The sequence below is a fragment of the Motacilla alba genome, chromosome 2 (assembly GCF_015832195.1).
Source record: "Motacilla alba alba isolate MOTALB_02 chromosome 2, Motacilla_alba_V1.0_pri, whole genome shotgun sequence".
Lineage (NCBI taxonomy): Eukaryota > Metazoa > Chordata > Aves > Passeriformes > Motacillidae > Motacilla > Motacilla alba.
Window position 1 is genome coordinate 66,438,184 of NC_052017.1, and position 22,969 is coordinate 66,461,152.

Here is a 22,969-nt window from a genome sequence, read left to right on the forward strand (position 1 = left end):
TCATTGTCCAAAGTTGCACAGATGTGTAAGAGAGAATCTGACTCAGTCCCTTGTAGCTGCAGAGACAATGAGCTGGATCACAAGCAGAAAAAATATGCTTCCTATTATCATCATCAACTCTATAAACAAGTGTGCAAACAGGCATTCTGCTTCTGGGGCACAGCATCCATTACTGGTGCTACCTTCATTTTCCCACTGAAAAATCAGAATCAGAAGTTCTCATTCATAAAAGTGATGGCTCAGCATCATGAAATGTAATGTGCCTGCACACTTTTTACAACAAAGCTACTGTCTGCTTCTTTTAAAAATGATTCTTTCTCTAACTTGCACTTCCAAGAATGTCCATAGATAAAATTATTAAGTACACATCAAATACTTTAAAACTTCAGAAGTTTATTGTCCAGAATAGCTCACATGGTACAGTTAGATTTTTTTTTCTTTGTTACAGGGAAATCAAGCAAAACAGTAGAAAATTTTATATGGGTTAACAGTAAAACAAAAGCCCAGCCTAATAATAGCCCTTTACATCCACCAAGTTATACTTCAGAGAATGGCTAGCCAAACATAAAGAAGTAGAGCATCTGAAAGACAGTTTCATGTTTATGGTATAGATTCTAAACCAGTATTAAGGGCATTTTCTGTCCATATTGTTAATATCTTTTTTTTTTCATAATAGCAAATTGAAAAAGGCCTATGTAGATAAAAAGTGAATTACTGCAAGACTTTCAAACCTCAGTTTTCACCTTATAGGTTGACTGTAATGGATAACAGGAGAAGGCACATGACACAGTATTTAAAATATACAGAGACCTATTAAAATCCTAAGACTAAGAGGAAATGGGAACTGAAACTCAAAATTCACAAATAGTACTTTTGTATTCCCTAATCTATATTCTGTAAGTTTGCATTCAAACATTTTACAGCTTTTTCAGAAGAAAAGAATAACACACCCAGAAAAGACTTCAATGCTTTGCTTTGAGTTACTTTGTTGTTTTGTTTTTTTTCTTTTAGTAAATGGAATATAGGATAATCTGAATGATAACAAAATGCAGACATATTCCCTCACTTGTTATTAGCGCCCAATAGACCCACTGCTGAAGGCCGAGTATGAGTAAGAATACGAAGAGCTTGCTGAGGCATCAAAGCTTCCTCTCCTAGACCCACTGCGTGAGCCTGAACGCGAGCCAGAGCGAGAGCCAGAGCGAGAGCCAGGTGCCGAGGAGACATTGTAGGGACTGGATATGCCTTTAGAGGAAACAGAGGCTGCTTCCAACAGTTTAAGCCCGGTGATGTCTTCCACCATTGACCGGTTCATTGCATCTTTGTAGGATATTTTCAGCTTGGTCTTGGGGCAGGTCAGAATTTTGGGATAGCTGTTGGTGTCTTGTAATTTCTGGGCAGCGCGACCATCAATCAATCCATTCCTAATGGCTTCTTCAGTAGTTATTCTTCCACGCACTTCCGGGTCCACGAGACCTCCAGTGAGGTACTGGAATTCAAGGAACCGCTGCCCAGCCTCATAGGGCAGCCATTTCTCCTTCACTGCTTCAGCTGCTGACATCCTCTTGCGTCCGCCCTTTATGCCTTCGAACCCTATGAAGGCCTTCTGGGCTGGTTTGAGACGTGTGGCCATATCCTGATCGATGATGCCTTGGCTAGTGGCTTCCTGGAGCGAAAGCCTCTGGCCAGTGGTAGGGCATATTATGCCACCAGTGCAGGCCTGGGCTTCAAGTAACCGCTGCCCAGTGATGCTATCCACGATGCCCCGCTGTATAGCTTCTGAAATGGAGATTTTCTCCAAGTTTTCTGTGTCAAATATGGCTGCAATAGGACTGCACTCATCTGGGGTCTCTGAGAAAGAACCGCTCCTGATCACTGAAGAAGAACTCCTGACACTCAGCACAGTGGGAGACCGAGTCACTGACTCGTGCCGAAACACCTCGTCAGTGCCATTACGGCAGGAAATCATGTCTGCAAACTGGGTCAGGCTCAAGCTGCCAGAACGGTACTGGTCAAAAAACTTCCTCTCTACCAGGCCTTTATCAATGGCATCTTGGATGTCGTACTGGCTACCTGTTTTTCTGTCTACAAGGACTACTCTACTGCTGCCATCCGATCCTGTGATAGTTATTTCTTCCCACTCACACTCCTGTTCAGCTAGTTCTGTGTAGGTGTCATAATCTATGAGGCCTTTGCTGTATGCCTCCTGAACAGACATCTCCCGGTTCGTTTCTGGATCTACAATGACCACCCTGCGTTTCCTGAGAGTGTTCTTCTGTGAGGTGTGCACCACCTTCTTCTTCTCTCTCAGGGGCAGAAGGCAGAGCCCTGTTGCATCATCCTTTATGCATCTTTCTTTCAGCTGCAGGTAGGTCAAGTTTTCCTCTGTGTTGGGATCAAAGAACCCTTTGGTGTCATCACTTGGATCACTAAGGATCTGGTTGAGCTCCTCATTGAAGTAGCCACGCTTGTAGGCTGTCTCTACTGGCAAGCGGTAGCTCTCTTTGGGGTCGATGATGCCTCCAGTAGCGATCTGTGCCTCCAGCAGACGAATGCCGTGGCCTCTCTCTATGAGCTCTTTGTTCATCGCTTGGAACAGAGAAATGATGTTTCCAGTTTCTGGGTCTTTGTAGCCAGTGACAGCTCTTTCGGCAGAGAGAAGTTTCTCTTTAAATTCAATTCCAACAAGGCCTCTTTTGTAAGCTTCCTCAACAGGCAGCCTCACATTGCTGACAGGATCCACTATGAACCCTGTGGCTGCCTGGGCTTCTAGGAGTTCAAGGGCTGTTCCCGGCCTAACCAAACCTATTTTCATAGCCTGGTAAATGCCAAGTTTCTCTTTAGTAGCCTCATTGTAGATACCAGCAATACAGCTAGAGCCTTGAAGGAAATCAATAATTCTCTCACTCACTTCTTCCACTGTAATTGCACCTCTTTCCAAGTCATTCCTGGTTGATTCCTTAATGATTCCAGCCTCAAGCAGTGCATCTGCTGAGACAGGCTGCCTGATCCCTTGGAACGACATACTCCTCTTCTGCACTGGAAGGAGCAGCAGACCAGTGTGTGGCTCAATCCTGCATTTTTCCTTCAGCTGCATGTAAGTGACTGCCTTTTTGGTGGTGGGATCAATGAAGTTCTTTGTACTGCCTTGGCAGTTGTTTAGCATCCTGTACAGGTCTTTGTCAATCAATCCACGAGATAAAGCTATCTCTTTGGGTAGGAAAACACTGTTGACTGGATCAACTATCCCTCCTACAGCCAGCTGGGCTTCAAGCAGACGAATTCCAGTTTCTCTGTCAACCAAATTTTTCTTGATGGCTTCAGATACCGGCACAGTTTTGCCTGAGAAAGGATCCTTAAATCCTGTAATAGCCTTTTCTGCTGTATAGATCTGTTCTCTATCATCGAAGTCAATCAGATCCCTAGCAATAGCACTGTCCACTGTTAATATCTCATTTCGGTGTGGGTCTATCACACCTCCTGTTGCTGCCTGGGCTTCTAGGAGCAGGACTGCATTTTCTGCTGTGAGCAGCTGGTTCCGTTTGGCCTCAACAAAAGAGTACTTCTGTCGGGGTGAAAGGGACACCCCTGCAATAGCACCTGCCCCTTTGAGGTAGGGTTCAATGTCAGCTGCGACCTCTTCCACCGACCTCTGCCCCTTCAGCAGTTTGTCCAGTGTGAGTTTGTCTATCAGCTGGCACTCATACAGCTGCATGGCTGTGATCTTCTTCCGCAGCCCACTGAACACCAGCTTGGAGGCATCGATACAGAAGTCTTCCTCGGTTTGCGTAGATCTGTGAGCCCCATATGGGCGCTGCTTGAGTTTCTCAATCTCTCTCTGCAGCCTGAGACGCTCCGACTCCAACTCTGACTGGTTTTTGACAGCAGTCTCTTCCAGTCTGCACCGGTATCTCTCCTCAATCCGTTTGATTTCCATCTGCAGCCTTTCAATCTCACTCCTCAGGTTGTTCTTCTCCCTCTCACTCTTCTCCCTCTCACACTGGATCTTCCTTATGGATTCCTCTGTTCGGGAGTGCTGGCTCTTCCACTGATTGAGATCATTCAGAATTTGTTGCTTCTCACTTTCCAGGCGTTGCTTCAAGCGCGATTCTGATTCCAGGGTAACTTTTAAACGGTTCAGCTCCTCTTCTAATCGCTGCAGTCTGGCTTTGTCTTGCTCCAAAGCACTCATTTTTATCAGCAGGGTTTCTCTTTCTTGCATAATCTGACTACACTGATTTTTGGATTCTTGAATCCTACTGGATGCCTACAATTGTGGAGGAGAAATAAACCAAGAAAGGATGGTTAGAGTTTGTGCTGGTCAGAGTTATGCCCTCTGCCTACAATGCTCTCCAGCCTGTCATTTAACCTGCAGCAAACTCCCACTGGAAAACATTCTAGTCACAGCAGCACCTTTCCCAAGATTACAGACACACATAAACCAGAGAAGGCACATTATCCCTTCACTTACAGTGTCTTCAGTACTGCCAGAGACTCAAGAGACTTCATTCTGTTACCCACAGCCTCGTCCTTCAGCTGATTTAGTTCTCTGTAAGTTTTTGATACTTCTCACAGTACACTGACAAATACACAGAGCATTTGAGACTCATAAATAGCCTGATGCTCAGCAGATGTCCTGGCAGTCCTACTAATCCAGGGGAATTTGCATCAGCTAAGGACTGGTCATACATGGATAAAAAGGAAACACATGACTCAATTTTTGCTTTTCTGTTAGTTTCACATGTCACTCCAAACAATTTTACCTGCGTTGCCTTCCATTTTAATTCACGCAGTGTCTTCATGTATGTGTTCATACGTACAAACACCCACAAACATGCATGTATGTATGCATATTAAACAGAATACAACTTTATCTACTTGTAATACATGCATATATATGTGTACATATATATATATATTAAATATATATATATAGATGTTTGTGCACAGGTGTTATATAATCCTAAATGTTAGTATTTTTTAATATCAGTATTAGGATTTTTAGAATAAGGGAAAGAAAAACTGAATAAAGGATATGAGAAAAGAAATATAAGGGACAACTCTAGTTGTGCTCTTTTGTATATATTTAAAGAGTAGCTCTTTGTACAAGAAACTAGGCAGAAGAATAAAATATTAAAAAATGTTTTCTTTAACTTGCTTATGTTGTCACCTAAAGTTTAAGAAGTAAGGGCCAATAGCAAAATTTGCAAATGCCCTTAGTGACTTAGGAACATAAATCCCCAAAACAGTTCATGAAAGATAGGCTTTGGCACAGCTGACAACATGACTCTTAATCCTCACTTGGAATCAACATCTTACCCAGCTAATCAGCACCTTGACAGCTTGTTGGTTCTGGGGTTTTTAGCCAGTTTAGTTTGTGACAGCACTCAAGTCAGCCTCAAAGGACAGCTTTAACCCATCCTGGCTGAAACAGCCTGGGAAGCACACAGCCAGCAGGGAACTGTTAAAGCACAGTGGTACTCCACATGCTCCCATTTTTCCCTAGGATGGTTTGCTGGACACTGGCACAGAACACAGATTTCTTCTGGGGCAAGGCCTGAGAACAAAGCTCTCCTAGGAGATGAGAGCTTATGGCTCCCTAGAACAGTTCCCAGGGAGTAAAGAGGTTAAGTGGCCAAATCCTGCCATTTTTCTTTAAAACTTAACCATGAGAAAGAGTCATAAAGGGGATGTTAGTCACAAGTACAGTGACTTCAAACAGCAAAGAGTGAATTAATTTGTTCAAATCGACACTGCAAATAATTATATATTTGAGAAACAGTAAAGCTGGGATCAAAATATGTGTGAATACCTCTAGAGCTTGCTTTTGGAATTTTTCAATTTCCTGTCTCAATTTTTCCCTTTCTTTCTGTAAATCATTAAGCAACCCCTGAAGTTCCAGGGTTTGCTTGCTGCTCATCTGAAGCTGATTCTTTAGTTCAGCAATGGTGGTATTTTTCTCATCAACTTCATTTCTGACCATTCTGAGGTCATCATACTCCAATCTAACATTTCGCAGCTCCTCCTCCAGTAACAAGTGCTCCTTGGTAAGGTTCTCGGTGAGAGACTGAAGCCTTTCAATCTCTATTTTGCACTCATTCAAGGCTTTGCTTTTTTCCTCAGAGGTTTTCTGTAAGTGCTCATATCGTAGGTGAGCCTGTTTTAATTGCTCCTGTTCTTGGACCAACTGACGACGTAAAGTCTCAATATCAGATGTGTATTTTCTTAACTCCTCCATGTATCTTTGCTTCTCTCTCACATGACCGTCTAATACTTCTCTTTGGTGCCTAAGGTCATCTTCATTCCTCTTCTTTACAATAGATACTTCCTCTATCTGCTGTGTGAGATTAGTTATTTTAACCGATTGGTCTCTCAGAGATCTCCTCATGCCTTCTATTTCCTCCTCCAGTTTTTTCCTCCTGGATGTTTCCTCCATTAAATTTTTGTTCTGTCTGCAAAGTTCCTCCTCCAGCTTATGTTTCTGGATCTGCAAGTCTTTTACAGTGCTCTGGAACTTGGCACTTTCTTGATCCCTGCCTTTCTTCTCTTGTGAAACTCTTTCATAGTCAATTTTCAGTCTGGCCAGTTCCTGCTCTTGGATCCTCAGCTTGTTAATTGTCTCAGTTGCACTCGTGTTTGCTTTCTGCAGGTCAAACTGGACTCTTTTCAACTGACTGTTCTCATCCTCCACTTCTTTCCTCTGACTTGTTTCTACATCCAACAACTTTCTCAGCCTTTCAATCTCTTTGTTTCTTTCCTTAATGGTTTTAGAAGCATCGTCAAGCGACTGTTTGTACCGCATGCTTTCATCAGAGTGTCTCTGAATAACTTGTTTCAGCTCAATCTCCAGCTGCTGTTTCTTCTGAGAAAGTTCTGAGCCAGCTGCCTTCTGCTGCTGAGCATTCTCTTCTATTTTCCGTAGATTATCTGTTGTCTGACTTATCGTATTCTTCAGTCTCCTAATTTCCTCACACAAATTCCTATTTTCTCTCATGGCATTATCAAGCTGTGTTCTATAATTATTTGTCTCCTCTTCCTTTTGCATGCTGACCTGGTGAATTGTGTTCTTTGTGATATTAATCTCAGTTTCATATTTGTTCTTTAAACTAATAATTTCCTCATCATAACTGTTTCTTACCTTAGCCAATTCATTTTCAAGTTCCCATCGGCTTTTAGCCTCTTCCTGAAGTTGAAGCTTTAGCCTTTCCAGCTCCTTAGTTTTATCCTGAATAGTTGAGGCAGCCTCCTCAAGAGCCTGCTTGTATCTTGAGTTGTCTTCCCCACGAAGCTGAATGATCTGTTTCAGCTCCAGCTCTAACTGATGCTTCTGCTGTGACACCTCAGAACTGCAAGCCTTCTGCTGGAGAGCATCTTCCTCTGCCCTCCGCCGCTGGTCTGTTGTCTGCAGAATGGCATCGTTCAGCCTCACAATCTCATCCTTAAGGTCTCTGTTCTCTCTTGTCAGTCTGTCAACCTGGGCTCTGAGGCCTTTTGCATCATCATCTTTTTGTGCAGCTATCTGCTGGATTGTTGTCTTCTTAATATTAATTTCTGTTTCATACTTGTTCTTTAAATTACTCATCTCCTCGCTAAACTGGTTTCTTACCTTAGCCAGCTCATTTTCATACTCCCTCTTCCGTGTGCCTTCGTCCTGAAGAAGAACCCTTAATCTTTCTATCTCGTACTCCTTCTCCTTGATGACCTTCTCAGACTCTAACTTCTGCCAGCCAAGGCTGTCTTTCTCATTTTGCCTTGTTTTTTGCAGTTGGTCATAGTCATTCTTCTGCTGCTCATATCTATCCTCCAGCAACTTCCTTTTCCTTTTCTCATCTTCAGTCTCATAAGTCAGCCTGGTTATTCTGTCATTCAGATCCTTTATTTGGGCATAGCATTTGTCTAGGTTTTGCTTAGCAGAGTTTCCATCCATTTCAGCTTGTCTTTTCATTTCTTCCAAACTCATCAGCTTTGCCTTGAGCTGAGAAATGTCCATCTGGTACTTCTGCAGATTTTGCTCCAGGAATTTATGTTTGTTGCTTGTCTCTGAATTTGAATCCCTAGCAAGTCTGAGTTCCTCTTCCAGGAGTTCAATTTTGGTGTTTTTCATCTGCAACATGATAGCAGAAAAACAAACAGAAAAACTTCCATAAATATTTTGACAACTGTTTCAAAATCATCACATGCAATACAATATACATCATAGCACTGACAACTTAAAAATGAATGTATTTGATGCTTCAATGAGATCTAAACCCCTTTTTTATTTAATGACATCAAGACAAATTCTGGAATCCTTGTTTATTTAGAGTCAAACCTTATTCAGAAATCAGAATATAATGACTTTCAGAGGAAAAATGATACCTGATAGGGCGAGGGAGGTGCACTACTGATAGTAAAATGCGGTGTAGCAGAAGTTCACCAGCGAAGTATGGAACAGTGACCTTTAGAACCTGCCCAGTTTTCAAACAGCTGAAAAATCACATTCCATATATGCAACTTCTTTAATGGGCCTCGCTATTTCACTGAGCTGTATCAAATCAGAAGTTGCTTCTTTCAAAACACTTTAGAATATGGTCTAAAATGAGGTGCCCTCAACCATGAGGAGCAAGTTTTCAGCACTGAGGTAGCTGTGCTGTCACTGAGGTCAAGGCTGCGATGGGCAGAGAACGATCGCTCATGTGCTATGATGAGCACCTCCTTATTTACCAAGGAGACCAGTTCTCTACCTCACCCCACACACCACCTTGGAGGTCACTTTGTACAACACTGTATTCTTCCACAAAAGATGCATGACTCTGCTGATATGCCTCCTTTGTAGGGCACCTCTGAGTTCTGGATACAGTTTTGTGAGCTATTTTACACTGTACTTTCTGCCTCTGATTAGTGAGTTTTCTAATCTGTGATAAAAAGGAAACCCACAGAAAATAAAAGATTTAGAATACCTTCAGATCCTCCATGCTCTTTAACATTTCACTCAAGAATCTGTAATAATCTCCTGATCTTGTAAGAAGCTCTATATAGCGGGACTGAGCCTCATTAGCCTTGAAAAGAAACAGAATTGTTAGCAGCTTGTACTAGAGTTAGACATCACCATACCTATGTCCAGACCATTTAAAGGATTCCAATCTACTCAAGCGAACACATCACTTGACAAAGTAAAAAGCAGATTCTCCTCCTCACAAATTCACACGACATTCTGAGGACCCCAACAGTGCTAATTCTTCCATACGAAAAATCCACACCTTTTTGGTTTTTCAGCATTGTCTGCCCCCCATTGCTGATGTGACATTAAATTCAAGCCTTCATCCCCTGGTTCATCACGCTCTTCCTGTCTGACAGTCACAAGTAACCCAAGATAAATTTTTAATAGCAGTTAATTCCCAGGCTGAAAGTGGCTAAACCACCTGGGGCACAAATCTACCTTTCTCACAGTATGTATGCAGTGGACACTGCATAGGAATGAAATAAATTCCTGAGGGCTAATCTAATGTCTGAACAAGCCCAGGTCTGATTTTACAGCACAATGACTACTCTGCACTAATTCCTTGCGCTTACATGCTTAGTGCACATTACCAGTGACGGTGCCAAGTGTTAGAATACAGCTGGGTATGACTCACACGGGCTCACACAAACAAATGGATTCAGAAGATTGAAGGGGAGCAAAGAAAGGTACCTCTTGTAGAATTAGGACTGCAGGAGACTGAACCACACTCTTCTTGATAGGTATGTTGAGCAATGTTTCTAATCCTGAACTGTAGGAAGCAACCTGTAGTTCATAATCCTGAAAAATAAGATAAAAAGCAAGACCTGTTTAGAAACTGCCAAAGAATTCTCTGTGAAACTATTTCAGAAAATGCAAGTTTTTGGGTTTTTTTGCTTTTGTTTCCTTAACAAAAAGCTACATTTCTCCTTTGTTTATATTTCTAACCATGTAGAGATGATCCTCTGTCATAAAGAGAAGCTCATCAGTTCAAGTACCCCTGTGGAGATTCATGGAGGAGAATGACAAGGGAAAAAGAAGAAAAACATTTTACAAAAAGAAGACAACTGTTTCTGTAAGTTGAGGGCTACAGGGAGATGAAAAAGATTCAGTTTCATGGGAGTAACTGGTCTAAGTACTGTTAGCCACCAAAACTTCATCAGAAATAACAGTCTCTGCATCTCTTTTGTATCACATATGCCATGTCACATATATAACAAAATCTTTGACACAGAGAGTAAGATTGAGCTGGAGAAAGCACGGATATAAAGGTGACATAAAAATGTATGTTATTGGTTTTCATGACTATTGCACACCATTCCTCCTGCTAATCTGCATTTGTCTTGCCTCCTAGATCAGATCCTAATCAGACCTAACTCATTAAGCACCAATCTGTTCTTGACTTCCTTATGTTTTTTAACATGTGAACTGCAAAATTTGGTCTGGCTAGAAGGAGGCTTTGATTCACCTGAAGAGAAGCTCTCACTGGTATCTGCTGCATGATCCCATAGTCTTCAGGTGGCAAGTACACAAATTGCTTTCATTGTGTTTTGTACTTAGAAGTACTTCACCCCAGCAATTTCTGTACACACGCATCAGGGAGCTGACTTTTCACCCATCAGCAGAGCAGAGACAATGGGATGTGCCTGACCATGAAAAACCACACCCCACAAAAATGCTGAGATCCAAGTACCTTAATTGCAGCTGAGCACTGATCTGCATGCTTGAGAAGCTCCTCAACTTTGTCTCGCTTCCCACAGATTTCACTGTGCAAGTTCTGCCAAGAGAAAAGTGAGCCATGAAACACTCCTGCAAGATTTACCAGTATTTCCTCCTGTACACGCTGCCTCCATCAGAAAGCACCTGCAGCAGGAGACTATTGCAGCCCCTGAGGCTGAGGCCTGAAATTACCTGTACCTGGGCAGTTTTCACAAGAGCAAGCTCTTTGGGCATGAGAAGGTTTTTCTCAGAGAGAACACTCGGCAACTGAAAAACCCCCAGAGCCGCAAAGGCAGAGCTCCTTGACTTCAGCTTAGATGTATTTACTTGATTTTTATTTTTGTGCTGTAATTTGTCCCATAAGTTGCACCATCTCACAGTCCCTTGAATTAATTCAAAGCTGATGTGTAGAAGTGTCAGTGAATGTGTAGGAGCCAAATGCAGTCTTGTTCATAATCTGTTGCAGTGCTGACAGAAAGTAATGAGGACAATAATATTTCCTCCCTCCTGCCTTCTACATATGTGGTGTTTTCTGGTAGCTTGCATACTTTATAATTCAAAACAGGCCACTGTATTGCACACTGCATTGATACTGATATTTTCTGTATAGCAAAACAATTTAAAATCCAGATAGCTGAAGACAACTCATTCAGGTGCTGCATACCTTCTGATCATGTAGGTATCTCATGATAGTGTTGGAATCACACAGCTTCACGGACTCAATAGACTCCTGCCGGCGCTTGGCATCACAGATCCACTTGCTAAGAGCCTGGTAGAGATCTCGGTAGGTTTTCAGCTGTTTGATCTGCCTTTCTAAATCCCATGACCTAGGAAAAAAAAGGAAAAACCTGTCAAAATGGAAAGTGCATTCTCTTTCTCTCTCTTTACACAGTTTTCAGAAATAAGACACAAATAAACTTACATAAAACTATGGGAAGCTCTGAAAAGGAGATTCTGAACAAAAAAATTAAATAAATGAGAATTGTACTGGTTATTAGTCACCCAACATGGGGTTTTAATACCTCACTTTTGAATGACTCTGTAATACACAGAGGTTCGGCCTTCCAGTCAAAGTGAGGAATAAATAAAACTTGAAATGATAAAAACCAAGTTTGCTGACTTCAGTACTCTTGTTCTCAATTTTCACTGGAGAACCAGCAACCAGTTAGAACTACATTTTGTCCTCAGATAAAAACAAAATAAAACAAACTAAAACAAGCCATACCCAACCATCCACCTCTCCTCCTCAAACAATCAGAATATGCCTTCTGTTCACGATTTAGATTCAAGGTTTGATTTTGTTACTTAATTCTTAGTGTTACTTTTTTAACCCTCAAGTATAGGGTGTTGAGGAATAAGCATGGTTGCTTTTTTGAGGGGGAAAATGCTGACTGGAAGTACTTAATCCACAAATATTAGCAAGAATTAAAAAAAAAAAACAACAACAACTCTTTAGCACATAGGTTAGATATTTGCATGGAGAACTACATTTTCCTGTTGGTCTTACACAATTCCTTTTGAAGTATGTTCAACCTATTCACAATAGCTCGAGTCTTACTGCCCTGAAGTCACCATTTGTCCTTTGGAAGCAAAGATTAGTGCACATCAGGTTTTTTAGAATTCACTGCTAAGATGATCTTGGTAGCAATAGCAATAAGGAAAACTCTCTGAAAACATGAACAAACCTGTTATCTATCTGCTTATCAGCCCTCTGCCAGCGGTCTATTAGCTGGGTAACTTTGTCACAGTACTTTCCAATGTCCATGTCATACAGGGTGTATGACTGGCAAGACTGTGAGTGAATCTGAAGTGTTCTCTGCAGCTCATTTTCCAAGGTATTCAGTAATGACTTCTTCATATTTAGGTCTGCTTTCATTTTCTGGAGAAAAAAAAAACCAAAATGTTGTCATTTAATTTATTCTTGAGAAGATACTGATACTTAACCAATTTAACAGCATGCACAGTATGCTGGGATCTAAAGATATTGTTTTTAACTCACTAAGGTATGTATAGTGATGTCAGCTGGACTTAAACTATTTAAAGTGAAACACCTATTTGGTAAACAGCTCAGCTTAAAAATGTGTTTAAATAATTTGCTAAACCAAAGCCCTCTGCCATTGTATTCTGAAGCCAACATTTCAGTTTCTCAGAACTCTGCAGAACAGTTACCAGAGCAGAACAAGAGCCTTGCTTGTTCCTAGAAACAACTAACTAGAAATTTTCACTGAAGTATAAAAGATTCCTGCACTTACAACAGTTGTGGAATCAAGCCTCAGGAGTGACATATCCAGTTTTTAAACACCTACAAATCTGTGCAGATTTCTTTTTTTTTGTTTTCCTATTTGCATTTTTATAAACATCTTCCATAGAGATGTTTCTTCACACACACACACACACACACACACACACACACACTTGTTTAGGGACACATACACACACATACTGTGGGTATGACCAAATGGAATATACATTACAGGCTGTATATAAGGTCTGCCTTGCATCCCCAGTCACAGGGATGGCTACAGCCTTCAGTGATATGCTCAAGCTTTTTTGGTTGGTTTTTTGTTTGGTTGGGTTTTTTTTTGTGTGTGTGTAGTTCAAATTTACACCAGCTAAGAACAACTCCCAGCTGCATGGAAGGTCTCTGTACCCCATTTCTGTACACTATTATCTGTGTTTATCTCTAGTGAATGTAGATTTGAAGGCAGTATCTCCTTTCTTGCATATAGACTTGTTAATTGCCCTTGTTGTCCTCGAGGTGTAACAAGTAAATTTGAGCGTTATTGAGTGTCCTGGTTTTGCTACAGAGTCTATGTCAAATCTTAGAGTGAAAAGTATTCAGCCTGTACAAGGGGAAAAGGGAAATAACTGCTTTGCTGAGCACAAAGTTGTCTTGCAGATCCAGTCTTTTATTCGCCTTTATCTGCTGGTCCTAGGGTGCACTGAATGCATTTGAGAGAATAAGAACTGTTTCATTATTTCCTGTTCTTAACTTTAGTAGGGAAAAAAGAGTGTAGGTGGTGCCAATGGAGCATAATCCAGTTACCTTTTTGTCATGTCAAATGAAAGCTACAAAAACCTTCCATGCAGCTGCCCTTGCTGTGGGGGCAGCAACAACCAGGGGGTGGAAGAAGTAATAACTTGTATGTTACTTTCAATAATTTCATAGAACCACAGTTTCCTGAGCTGGAAATGACCCACAAGGATCATTGAGTCCAACTCCTGGCCTCGCACAGGGCACCCCAAGAATCACACTAAATGTCTGAGAGTGTTGTCCAAATGCTTCTTTAACTCTTTCAGGCTTGGTGCTGTGACCACTTCCCTGGGGAGCCTGTTCCAGTGCCCAGCCCACTTCTGGATGAAGAACCTTTTCCTGATATCCAACCTAAACTACTCCTGTTCACCTTCTTCCTGTTCCCTTGGGTCCTGCCACTGATCACCAAAGAGAAGAGACCAAAGTCTGCCCCTCCTCTTCCCCTTTTGAAGGAACTGTAGACTGCAATGAGGTCTCCCCTCAGTCTTTTCTTTTCCAGGTCGAACAGACCAAGTGACCTCAGTCACTCTTCATACAGCTTCCTCAAAGCCCTTCCCTATTCTCACTGCCTTCCTTTGGATGCTATCTAATAACTTTATGTATTTTTTATCTTGTGGCACCCAATACTGAACACAGGACTCAAGGGGAGGCTGCACCAGTACAGAGCAGAGCAGGACAATCCCCTCTTTTGACCAGCCAGCAAGAATGTGCCTTATTCACAAAAGATTGTATGTCTATACATAAAATACAACAGGATGAGCGTTTCTATCTCCTGTGGTTTTGGAAGGGTTTCCCCCAGCTCAATAAACCAGTGCTGGCATGACAAATTTTGTTTTGGTGTGCCCTTGGGTTTTGGCCCCTCACCTTCAGACAAGCCCGATAAGCCTCCACTTTATCAAGATCCAAAGGAACAGTCTCCTCTTCAGACAGTCTGACTTCAAAAACTCTGATCACATCTTCTGTTTGCAGAATAACCTGGAGCAGACACCTCAAAGCATTCAAGCTAAAATAAATTATACAAGACAGATCCATTATGGACTGAGGAAGGAACAGTGATATTTTTAATTAAATGCAGATGATTGGCTAAAGAGAATAGGTATCACAGAAATTTTCTGTGATACCCATGCTTCTCACTTTCTTTATTTAAAGTGTTCCAGCAAAGAGAAGAAATTCATCTAAGTGTCTGCTTCTATCAACATATACACAATTTGCAGAGAAGGTGTAATTTTACACTACTGATAACAAAAGGAGCTTTCTGGACTAAGAATTATGGGAGAAAGTGAGTATTTATTGCAATAGCCTCAATTTACTTACCTGTCTAAGTAGCCAGCAGAAACACCATTAATATTTTCCAGTTTTTGAAAGAGAGCATTTATCTCTGATTGCAAGTACACATACTTCTCACAGCCTCTGAAGTTAGGCAGCAAGTCCTTATGCTTATTGAGGGTTTCAGCCATTATTTGAGAGTCGTTCTGCACGCCCTACGGAAAAAGAGAATGCCTGGTTTACACATTTTTGTTTGGCTGAATGATAATTCTATTCTATATTCATATGGAATAGAATATTCTATATTCATATGGAATTGGTCTCCTTATCCAAGCAGTCTGCTCTTACATAATCAGCTTGACTGAGGACTGAAGAAGTGGTTGAGTTTGCTTTCTTCAGGGCAAGCACTACTGAGCAGTTTCTTTTTCATCCACTATAGGTCATATTTGTTTTTAAGCATTTGTACTCCAAAACTCAGCTCAGAAGGACCACAGAAGGTCCTTTTCCCCTTGAGACCTTTGTAACCTCATTGCCCCATGGGAATTTCTCATATACTGAACCTGTTACCTTTTTTGTACCAATTTTCCCTCCGTGGTCTCCTACAAATCTAAAGAGCTAGGAGAGGGATAGTCTTGTGTATCCAGTCTGTATCTCATAGACAGCACTCTACCGGTAGGTGGTTAAGTGAAGTCCTTGGAAAAGGATTTTAATGGTGCTTTACTCTGGATGAAACTTAACATGAACCCACAGCCACCTGACATCAGTCTTTGGGTAGTCCTTGCCTGGCAGAATTTGATTTCTAAAATTCAAGAATCAACTTTTTCTACTTGGAAGGTAAATTCTAATCCAAATCATTATGGTTAGCCTCCAAATGAGATTATTCTGCACAGGATGTGTGTCTTTCCCAGATGATCATAAACAGAACTACAGCACAGAGTCATACAGAGCTTGAGATGCTCAAAGACAAACATCCACAGTTACCTCTAAGTCCTTTATTCTGACTGAAAAGTCGTGCATAGCCCCCTGATCCACTCCAAGAGGAGCTCTTTGAACCATCTGAATCTCAGAAGCTTCAATCTGACGCCGAAGTTTCTGAAGCTCCATCAGCAGCCAGGCCTCCTGCTTCTCATGTTCTCTGTTTCTCTCATTAACAATTATGGTGTTTGAGGAACCCACGGGACAGCTCTCAGTTGGGACCACTGAAACGGTGAAATAAATTGGGTAAGCATCAACTGCCAGAGAACTGAGCAGGAACATGTAGGAAGCCAAAGCAGTGCCCAAGTGATCCAAGCACTGTAGAACTGAGAACAGGTGGAAGATCTGGGTCCTTAGGCAGCTGTTTTAGGGAATGAAATCTCTCCTTCACAAAAATATAAACTTGCTTCCTCAAATGCAGCAGTGAGATTTTGCTTCCTAATAACAGAAAATGTATCAGATGGACCAAATTCCTCTCATTCTCCAAGCAAGTTCCATGAATTTTAGAGCACTATTCCCAGATTCCAATCAAAGGAAAGAAGAAAATCTTCCCCTGTGCATGGCCAGTTTTGTTATGCTGGGAGAGAGCAGAACAGTTCTTGAACATATTCCTATTCATATGTTGAAAAGAACATTTTCACATGAAAAGAATGCACCACCCACCACCTCTGGCACAAAGAAACCCCAGCAATCCAAACTCTACAAAAGCCAGGACCCAGGATGGCAACAAACCTGTTTGTGGCTGTCGTGGTTGATTAGGCAGTTGTATGATCAAGGTTTGGTAGTGCTTCTGAGCATCAGTGAACTGAGTCTGGATCTTTCGTTTGTCTTCATCACCAAACATCTCTGAGCCTTGGCTGTTTCTGAGGAATTCTTGATAATGGATCTCCAGGTCAGTTATTATTTTTTGGTAATCTTCCTTACGCATTGTTTTCAGCTGAAATAAGGAAGAAGGGAATTTTGAAATAAAAGAAAAAAAAAAGCAATTGGGGAAGTTCTGTGACTAGTTAATCATTAAGGAACAAACTAATAAATCTAAAAAAACCCCAATGTAATCACACTTCAGAATAAATCCTAACTAGGCTGCCTCTAAAAGTATAGTGCTAATAGTACCATCTGAGTTAATCTATCCTTGTTACCATCATTTCATACCTTAACAGCAGTTTGAAATTCTACCTCTTACTCTGTTTATCCATTCCCTTGTACAGTGGAAACAAATACAGCAAGTATGTAATGAATTCCCTAAGCTAATCTTCCTCCTTATCTGTTTGAGTAGAAAAGCATTTTGTTTCTCCTTTAATAAAATTACAACTTCCATATGTGTGAGTTTTTGTGCAACCTAGCAAAAGGAAGGCTTGTGGTTTTGTAGAACATACATCTGCACAGGATAGCACAGGGTCTGCTTGGGACAGCAGACATCAGGTTATGGATGTCTCTGGTCTGCAGGCAAGGCCAGCTGGTGTCTTACCTTGGCAATAGTCATGGCTCTGATTTTCTCAATGTCAATCATGCAGTAATGCCAGGACACTAGGCTCTTCATGTTGATATACAGCTGGTTCCACAAAGCTAAAATAGCTTCATAGTATTGCTCAATTCTGGCATGAAGAAAAAAAAAAAGCATGATCAAAATGCATCTGTCCTTGTAGCACAGCTACAAAACATCTCAAGAAACATCCACCAGATGTAGAGTGTGTTAACGCTTGTTCTCTACTTGAAAAAATCTTGGAAATTAATTTATACATGACTTTCATTAGTACAGATGAGAAAAAACACGTAGACATTAACTTTTAAACATTTCTAGGCCCCAACCTAGATCCCAGCAAGTTTCACTGAAGTGAGTTTCCTCAAGTCAAAGGTCTAGTTCTTAATCCCCCACCTTTAGAGGCAGGGGGAGTGCACTCTGATCAAGGCACAGAACACATTTTGTGACTGGTTGCTACTTCGAATGAACTCTAACCCCAGTGGCAAGCGCCCAAACTTAGGCAGCAACTCACTTGGTAGCAAGATCCACTGCCAGTGGATTGGGGGGTGGGATGATAAGGCTGACAGATGGCACCAGCATATCCACTCCTCCAGGGCCAGTCACCAGCCACTTGCTGCGCTCATTGTTGTCCTTCAGGATACATTCATCTCCTTTGCGCACCGTTTTCTGAAAGGGATGCAGAGCAGTGCTTTCCTTAGTTAAGTAAGGTGGGGCTTCCAGGGCAGACAGACTAGGAAGATGCACCTAGATCAAAGAACCAGGAGCGCTTCCCAGCTGGTCTGGGTGTGCATCTCAGCTTCACATTGGGGCAATAGATCAGTACAGATCAACCCCTTCTCCCTGAATCTGGTTTACATGTGAAGAAAACCCAAAAATCCCGAGAGTGAGCCAGGGACCACTCTGAGCAGCTGGCAGTCTGGTCGATCACCAGACCCGGGGCTTGCCCCAGCAAAGACTGAATGTGGACACATGGCCTGGTAAGCTACACAACCATGGCACAGCTTTCAGCCAGAAAGCTGAAGGCATAAGAACATTAGTGCTGCATCCATATTTGCAAAGGAACTGGGAGTGAGCGTGGTAGAGCCAGATTCACCAGCTCCAACTGCCAGAAATCCTGACACTGGGCAGCAACAGGTGTGGCCATGGTGCAGTAAAAAGCACATAAGCAGAAAGCACATCTAAATTTATTGTAAAGGGAAAAAACCCAGAAATAAACCCAAGCAGCCTCAGTACTGAGGAGGAAGAAAATTCATAATTCATTCCGTATCCAGAAAAGAAATGGGAATACCAATGAATAACTACATATTCCTCACTTTTGTTAGATGACTTGTTCACTTAAGGATCCAGAGAGGCACTGAAAAGGTGAGCAATCACCCAAAAAAGTGTGGATGCATAGAGGCATCTGTATAACAATTTCAGTCTTATTAGCAATGAGACTCTTATGTTCTAATTTGAAATATGAGTGTTAATGCTATTTAATAGATTTTGATAGTAATAATAGTAATTTTGACTAGATTTATTAACCAATAAGAACCTACTTGTTTATTCATAGAGGCAAAAAATGCAGTGCTTCTTCTGTCAAAGAAATTCAAGCTGACCAAAAGCATATAAAGGGTTTACACCTATCAGCTCAATGGTCAGCTTACAAAGTAATTTGCAATGTTCTAGTTTACATAATGTTCATTGTCAGGCAAAAAGGGATACAATACCAGATCCTGTTTGTAGTCACACAGAGCCTTGAGGATAATGGGCTTGTTACTTCGATAGTCTGGGTTACGTGGCTTCAGCTGCACAATCTTCCTGGATTTATTCACCAAACTCTGCACTTGCCTCTTGTATTCAAGAATTCTCTCTCGTTCATTCTGCAAAGATTAATTATATGTTACAAATTTATTCTAAAAAAAAAAGGCATCTAGTTCCCTCTGTTTTATTAAAAGAGGGATACATCTAGGAGCTTATAGTAGATAAAGCTTACTTTAGCTCCAATGGGACGAGTCTTTGGCCTACAATGTAAAACTGCAGTTTTAAAAAGAGCTGAGAAACATCTAACTAAGTATCTTGGCAGCACTGGCAAGATGCAACGTTTGCAAAACTTGCATAGCAGGTTTTTCATACGGATCTTCAATGTGGTTAAAGTGGTGTTTAAGAAACACAGGAATAAATTGAAAGAATCTAACAAAATGAATGCTAACAAAAAACCAGAACAACTACACTTTCAAACCTGACATCATCAATTGGTCTTTTACACCACTGACCATTTTTTCTCCAATTTGGGACTGTAGTGCTAAACTTGTGATGAGAAAACAGCAAAAAAAGCTGACTTCTATCCTTTCAAAGAGACTACAGTGATAGAGTGACATGATTAATCATTTATCAAATGCATTTATCATTTGAGGCAAAATCTATTCTACTACCTATGAATAAAAGTACTCCTTTTTTTTTCATTTGTTAGCAGGTCAGAAATTTGGGGATTTGTTTGCCTCATTCCAGACTTAAAAATATAATGGTCTCAAATTCATACACTACTGTATTTAAACACTGCAGTGCACTTGGGTTTATATTTGGTATCTAAAGAGGGCAGCTGGTTTCCCAGCATAGCAGAACATAACCTGTCAGGCGAGTGTGACAGTACCTCCAGCTCTTTGATCTGCTCCAGCAAAGTCTGCAGTGACATGCTCTTATCACAGATGAACTTCTTTCTGATAGAGTCTTGTAAGTTTTTCAGGTAGCACTCTGTGGCTTGGGCCTCTTCAAAGAACTATGGGAAAAAAGTTGTGAATTTGGCTGTGTGTAGCTCTTAAAAATGTCTGCTAAAAATTGAAGGATTCCTTAAATGAGAAATCCCAGGTCACCTCTGGCACAATGGTAGCATTTATAACATTGCAACAGTGTGCTATAGTAAATATATGTGTGCACAATAAATATATCTTTGATGGGATTCACACTTTTTTAAAAGTAGTGTGAATTCTCCACATCACTACTCACCTGAAAGTAAGCTGCATTCTCCTTCAGATGAACATCAATACATTTGGTGATCTGAAGAATCCAGCTCCACTGAGTTTGCAATGTATCCATGTAGGCCTAAGAAAAAGAGTAATATACACAATTCAGGCCACCACACTGATCTCTCTTCCACACCCAGACTCAAGCAAAATTATCTATGCTCCACACAAATGCAAATGAAAAATCTGCTAAAACAAATTCACGGACACCAGAACGATGTAACTCATGCAAATGGTTTTGCAACTTCAAGCATCCACCTAACTGAAATGAATTAAATACCTGCTTGTGAGACACAAAGAGAAATCTGTTCATGACCTGAATTTGTTTGATCAACATAAAGCCCCCGTGAAATGTGCAAACAGTAGTGCAAATAAAGTATTTCAGCGCAAATGGCCATGTTCTCATTCTTTCAGGTGATATTTTACGCTGGTTGTTTTTAAATTCAAAATACTCAAGCAGTCATGTATATTCTTTAGAAACCTACACACAAGTTCCATTTCACTGCTGGAGATTAAAAGAATCTTTTCTTTAAGAGAGAAACTGACTACAGGAGAAATAGAATTTTACATAATATGATAACAGTAAACCAAGTAAACATACGTAAAGGCAGAAAGGATTTTTTTCCCTTTTAGTTTCTTCAGTTGCAGAGTTCTTATGCACTCTTAAAACATTTCTGCACTCTTGAAAAATGCACTCTTATTAGGAAAAAGCATTTCCTAATAAAATGTCCAAATTGTTGCAGCCTTTTTAATTAAAAAGTAAGTGTACACCAAGATGTGAAAGCAAAAGTGTCTTGGCTAAGCCATAGAAAGGCACTATGAATTTCAGCTGCAGAAAGTATTTGCACTTGGATTAAACATAAACCCTCAACAAAGGGTGTGGCTTTTTTCAAAACATGCCTACTAAGACAGCAGAACAGCAATGACATGCCTTCCTATCATAAATTCTGCTGCACTGTAGTCAGCACAATCAAGATACAGCAATTTCAACACACTCAGATAACGTCCTAAGCTTAGATTTCATTTTTACTTGCATGTATCACCATGCAGTTGTTAATGGCCAGGTTTGTAGAAGAAGGTAGTAACATTAATTAGAGAAGCCCATAAAGCTGGGTAAAACTGACATGATTTTGGGCAGGCAAACCCTTCTTGAGATCAAATGCAGCACTTTACTTTCACCGAGAACTTTTCCCATGTAGCAACTAAAGGAGCAAGTGAAATTACACAAAGTCTAACTCACCTCGATTTTGTCTGAAGCAGGATGCTGATTGAGCACCAGCTGGTCACTTTCTTGCTTTAGCTTGTTGAGTTCTTTTTCTTTAACCTCCAGTTCACTCATACGTTTCTAAATAACAAAACACAGCATTAAACTAACTCCAAAGGTACACTGCACAGGCAGAACAGTGCTTTCATTTGCTTAAAATTTCCCAGACAGTTGTGATAATACAAAATTATCCCCTCTAACACCATAAAGTGTTTCCATTAGGTGTACTGAAGTTAATTATGAAGACAGTAGAATCAAAGAAGGTGCAATCATCTCAATTCTAGTCTCTAGGCTTGCCCTTTCAGAGAGCAAAGCACATTAAGTTCTGCCTTTCTTAAGAATGACAGAAGCAAAAACGACTGCATCTTGCAACATCCAGAACAAATGAACTAAAAAAAGGTACTTCCATAATAAAGTGAACTTTCGTTCCTTTTTCAATTCGGTGATCAGCACCAATACTGGTTAAACAAACACACATGCTCAATTTCCCTACTCACCCACAGACGACAAGGAGCAGGGCAAATTACATCTGACCGTGCATGCAATGTGCTGCTGGCAGAAACATCAGAGGAAGAGAGCACAGCTCTGCTTCCTGGTGACAGATAATCAGGCCCAAACACAGGGACCTCTGACCCCTGCATAGTCCCAAGGGGGAGAATTGAAACTGCTTGATTCAAGTCCCTTAGTTTGGCATGCCAGCACAATAACTGTGTGCACAAGCTGTAGGTGATCAGGGGTCTGTGGTGGACTGTACCAAGAAGGCCACATTCCAAGGTCAAAATAAACTATGAGAGCTCCCTGAATGGGAGCAAAATCCTCCAAAAAATGTCCTGTCCTGAATCAAAATGTTATTACATAGTACTTCATTTAAAACTGTTGATAAAAACCCCAGGAACTTCAAAAGAGTGAAGAAGCACCCTGTGATGAGCCTTTCCCAAGAGAGGCTGTTTCTCCCTGACTATTACAAGAGAGGGCCAATGGAAAGCATGGGGAGGTTGAGCTATCTTACAGAGAAGGACTCCTGCTTCCTGGCAATATCAGTGTTCCTGTCACTCCAGTCATAGAGGAGCTCCTCTTCCTCACAGTCATTGATCCACATGATCTCTCTGCTGGTGGCCTGGATGAGGTTCTGGAATTGGCGAAGCTGATCCATTCTCTCAAAGGAATATTTCTGCAAGGAAGTACAGAAATGAGAAGCCATGAACATATAAATGCCTGAGCTGAGTAGAGACAGGGAAGCCAAGAGCAC

At 41.1% G+C, this 22,969-nt stretch overlaps 1 protein-coding gene across 4 annotated transcripts in view; it reads right to left on the reverse strand.

Annotated features, from left to right (window-relative positions):
* Nucleotides 1-373: 373 nt before the first annotated feature.
* LOC119697538 (desmoplakin) overlaps nucleotides 374-22,969 on the reverse strand; it is a 51,957-nt gene continuing 29,361 nt past the window's right edge. For 2 of the 4 annotated variants that reach the window (XM_038128406.1, XM_038128407.1), the window contains exons 7-24: nucleotides 22,730-22,891; nucleotides 21,697-21,801; nucleotides 20,440-20,535; nucleotides 20,087-20,212; nucleotides 19,164-19,316; nucleotides 17,966-18,120; nucleotides 17,440-17,566; nucleotides 16,704-16,908; nucleotides 15,978-16,195; nucleotides 15,045-15,211; nucleotides 14,595-14,733; nucleotides 12,382-12,575; nucleotides 11,361-11,523; nucleotides 10,671-10,754; nucleotides 9,671-9,778; nucleotides 8,940-9,038; nucleotides 5,813-8,104; nucleotides 374-4,267 (exon numbers count right to left, since the gene is read on the reverse strand). In XM_038128406.1, the coding sequence (XP_037984334.1) occupies nucleotides 1,073-4,267; nucleotides 5,813-8,104; nucleotides 8,940-9,038; nucleotides 9,671-9,778; nucleotides 10,671-10,754; nucleotides 11,361-11,523; nucleotides 12,382-12,575; nucleotides 14,595-14,733; nucleotides 15,045-15,211; nucleotides 15,978-16,195; nucleotides 16,704-16,908; nucleotides 17,440-17,566; nucleotides 17,966-18,120; nucleotides 19,164-19,316; nucleotides 20,087-20,212; nucleotides 20,440-20,535; nucleotides 21,697-21,801; nucleotides 22,730-22,891 (7,788 nt within the window). In that variant the 3' untranslated portion in view covers nucleotides 374-1,072. The remainder of the gene's footprint in view (nucleotides 4,268-5,812; nucleotides 8,105-8,939; nucleotides 9,039-9,670; nucleotides 9,779-10,670; nucleotides 10,755-11,360; nucleotides 11,524-12,381; nucleotides 12,576-14,594; nucleotides 14,734-15,044; nucleotides 15,212-15,977; nucleotides 16,196-16,703; nucleotides 16,909-17,439; nucleotides 17,567-17,965; nucleotides 18,121-19,163; nucleotides 19,317-20,086; nucleotides 20,213-20,439; nucleotides 20,536-21,696; nucleotides 21,802-22,729; nucleotides 22,892-22,969) is intronic. The other 2 variants (XM_038128409.1, XM_038128408.1) reach the window with 2 other exon arrangements.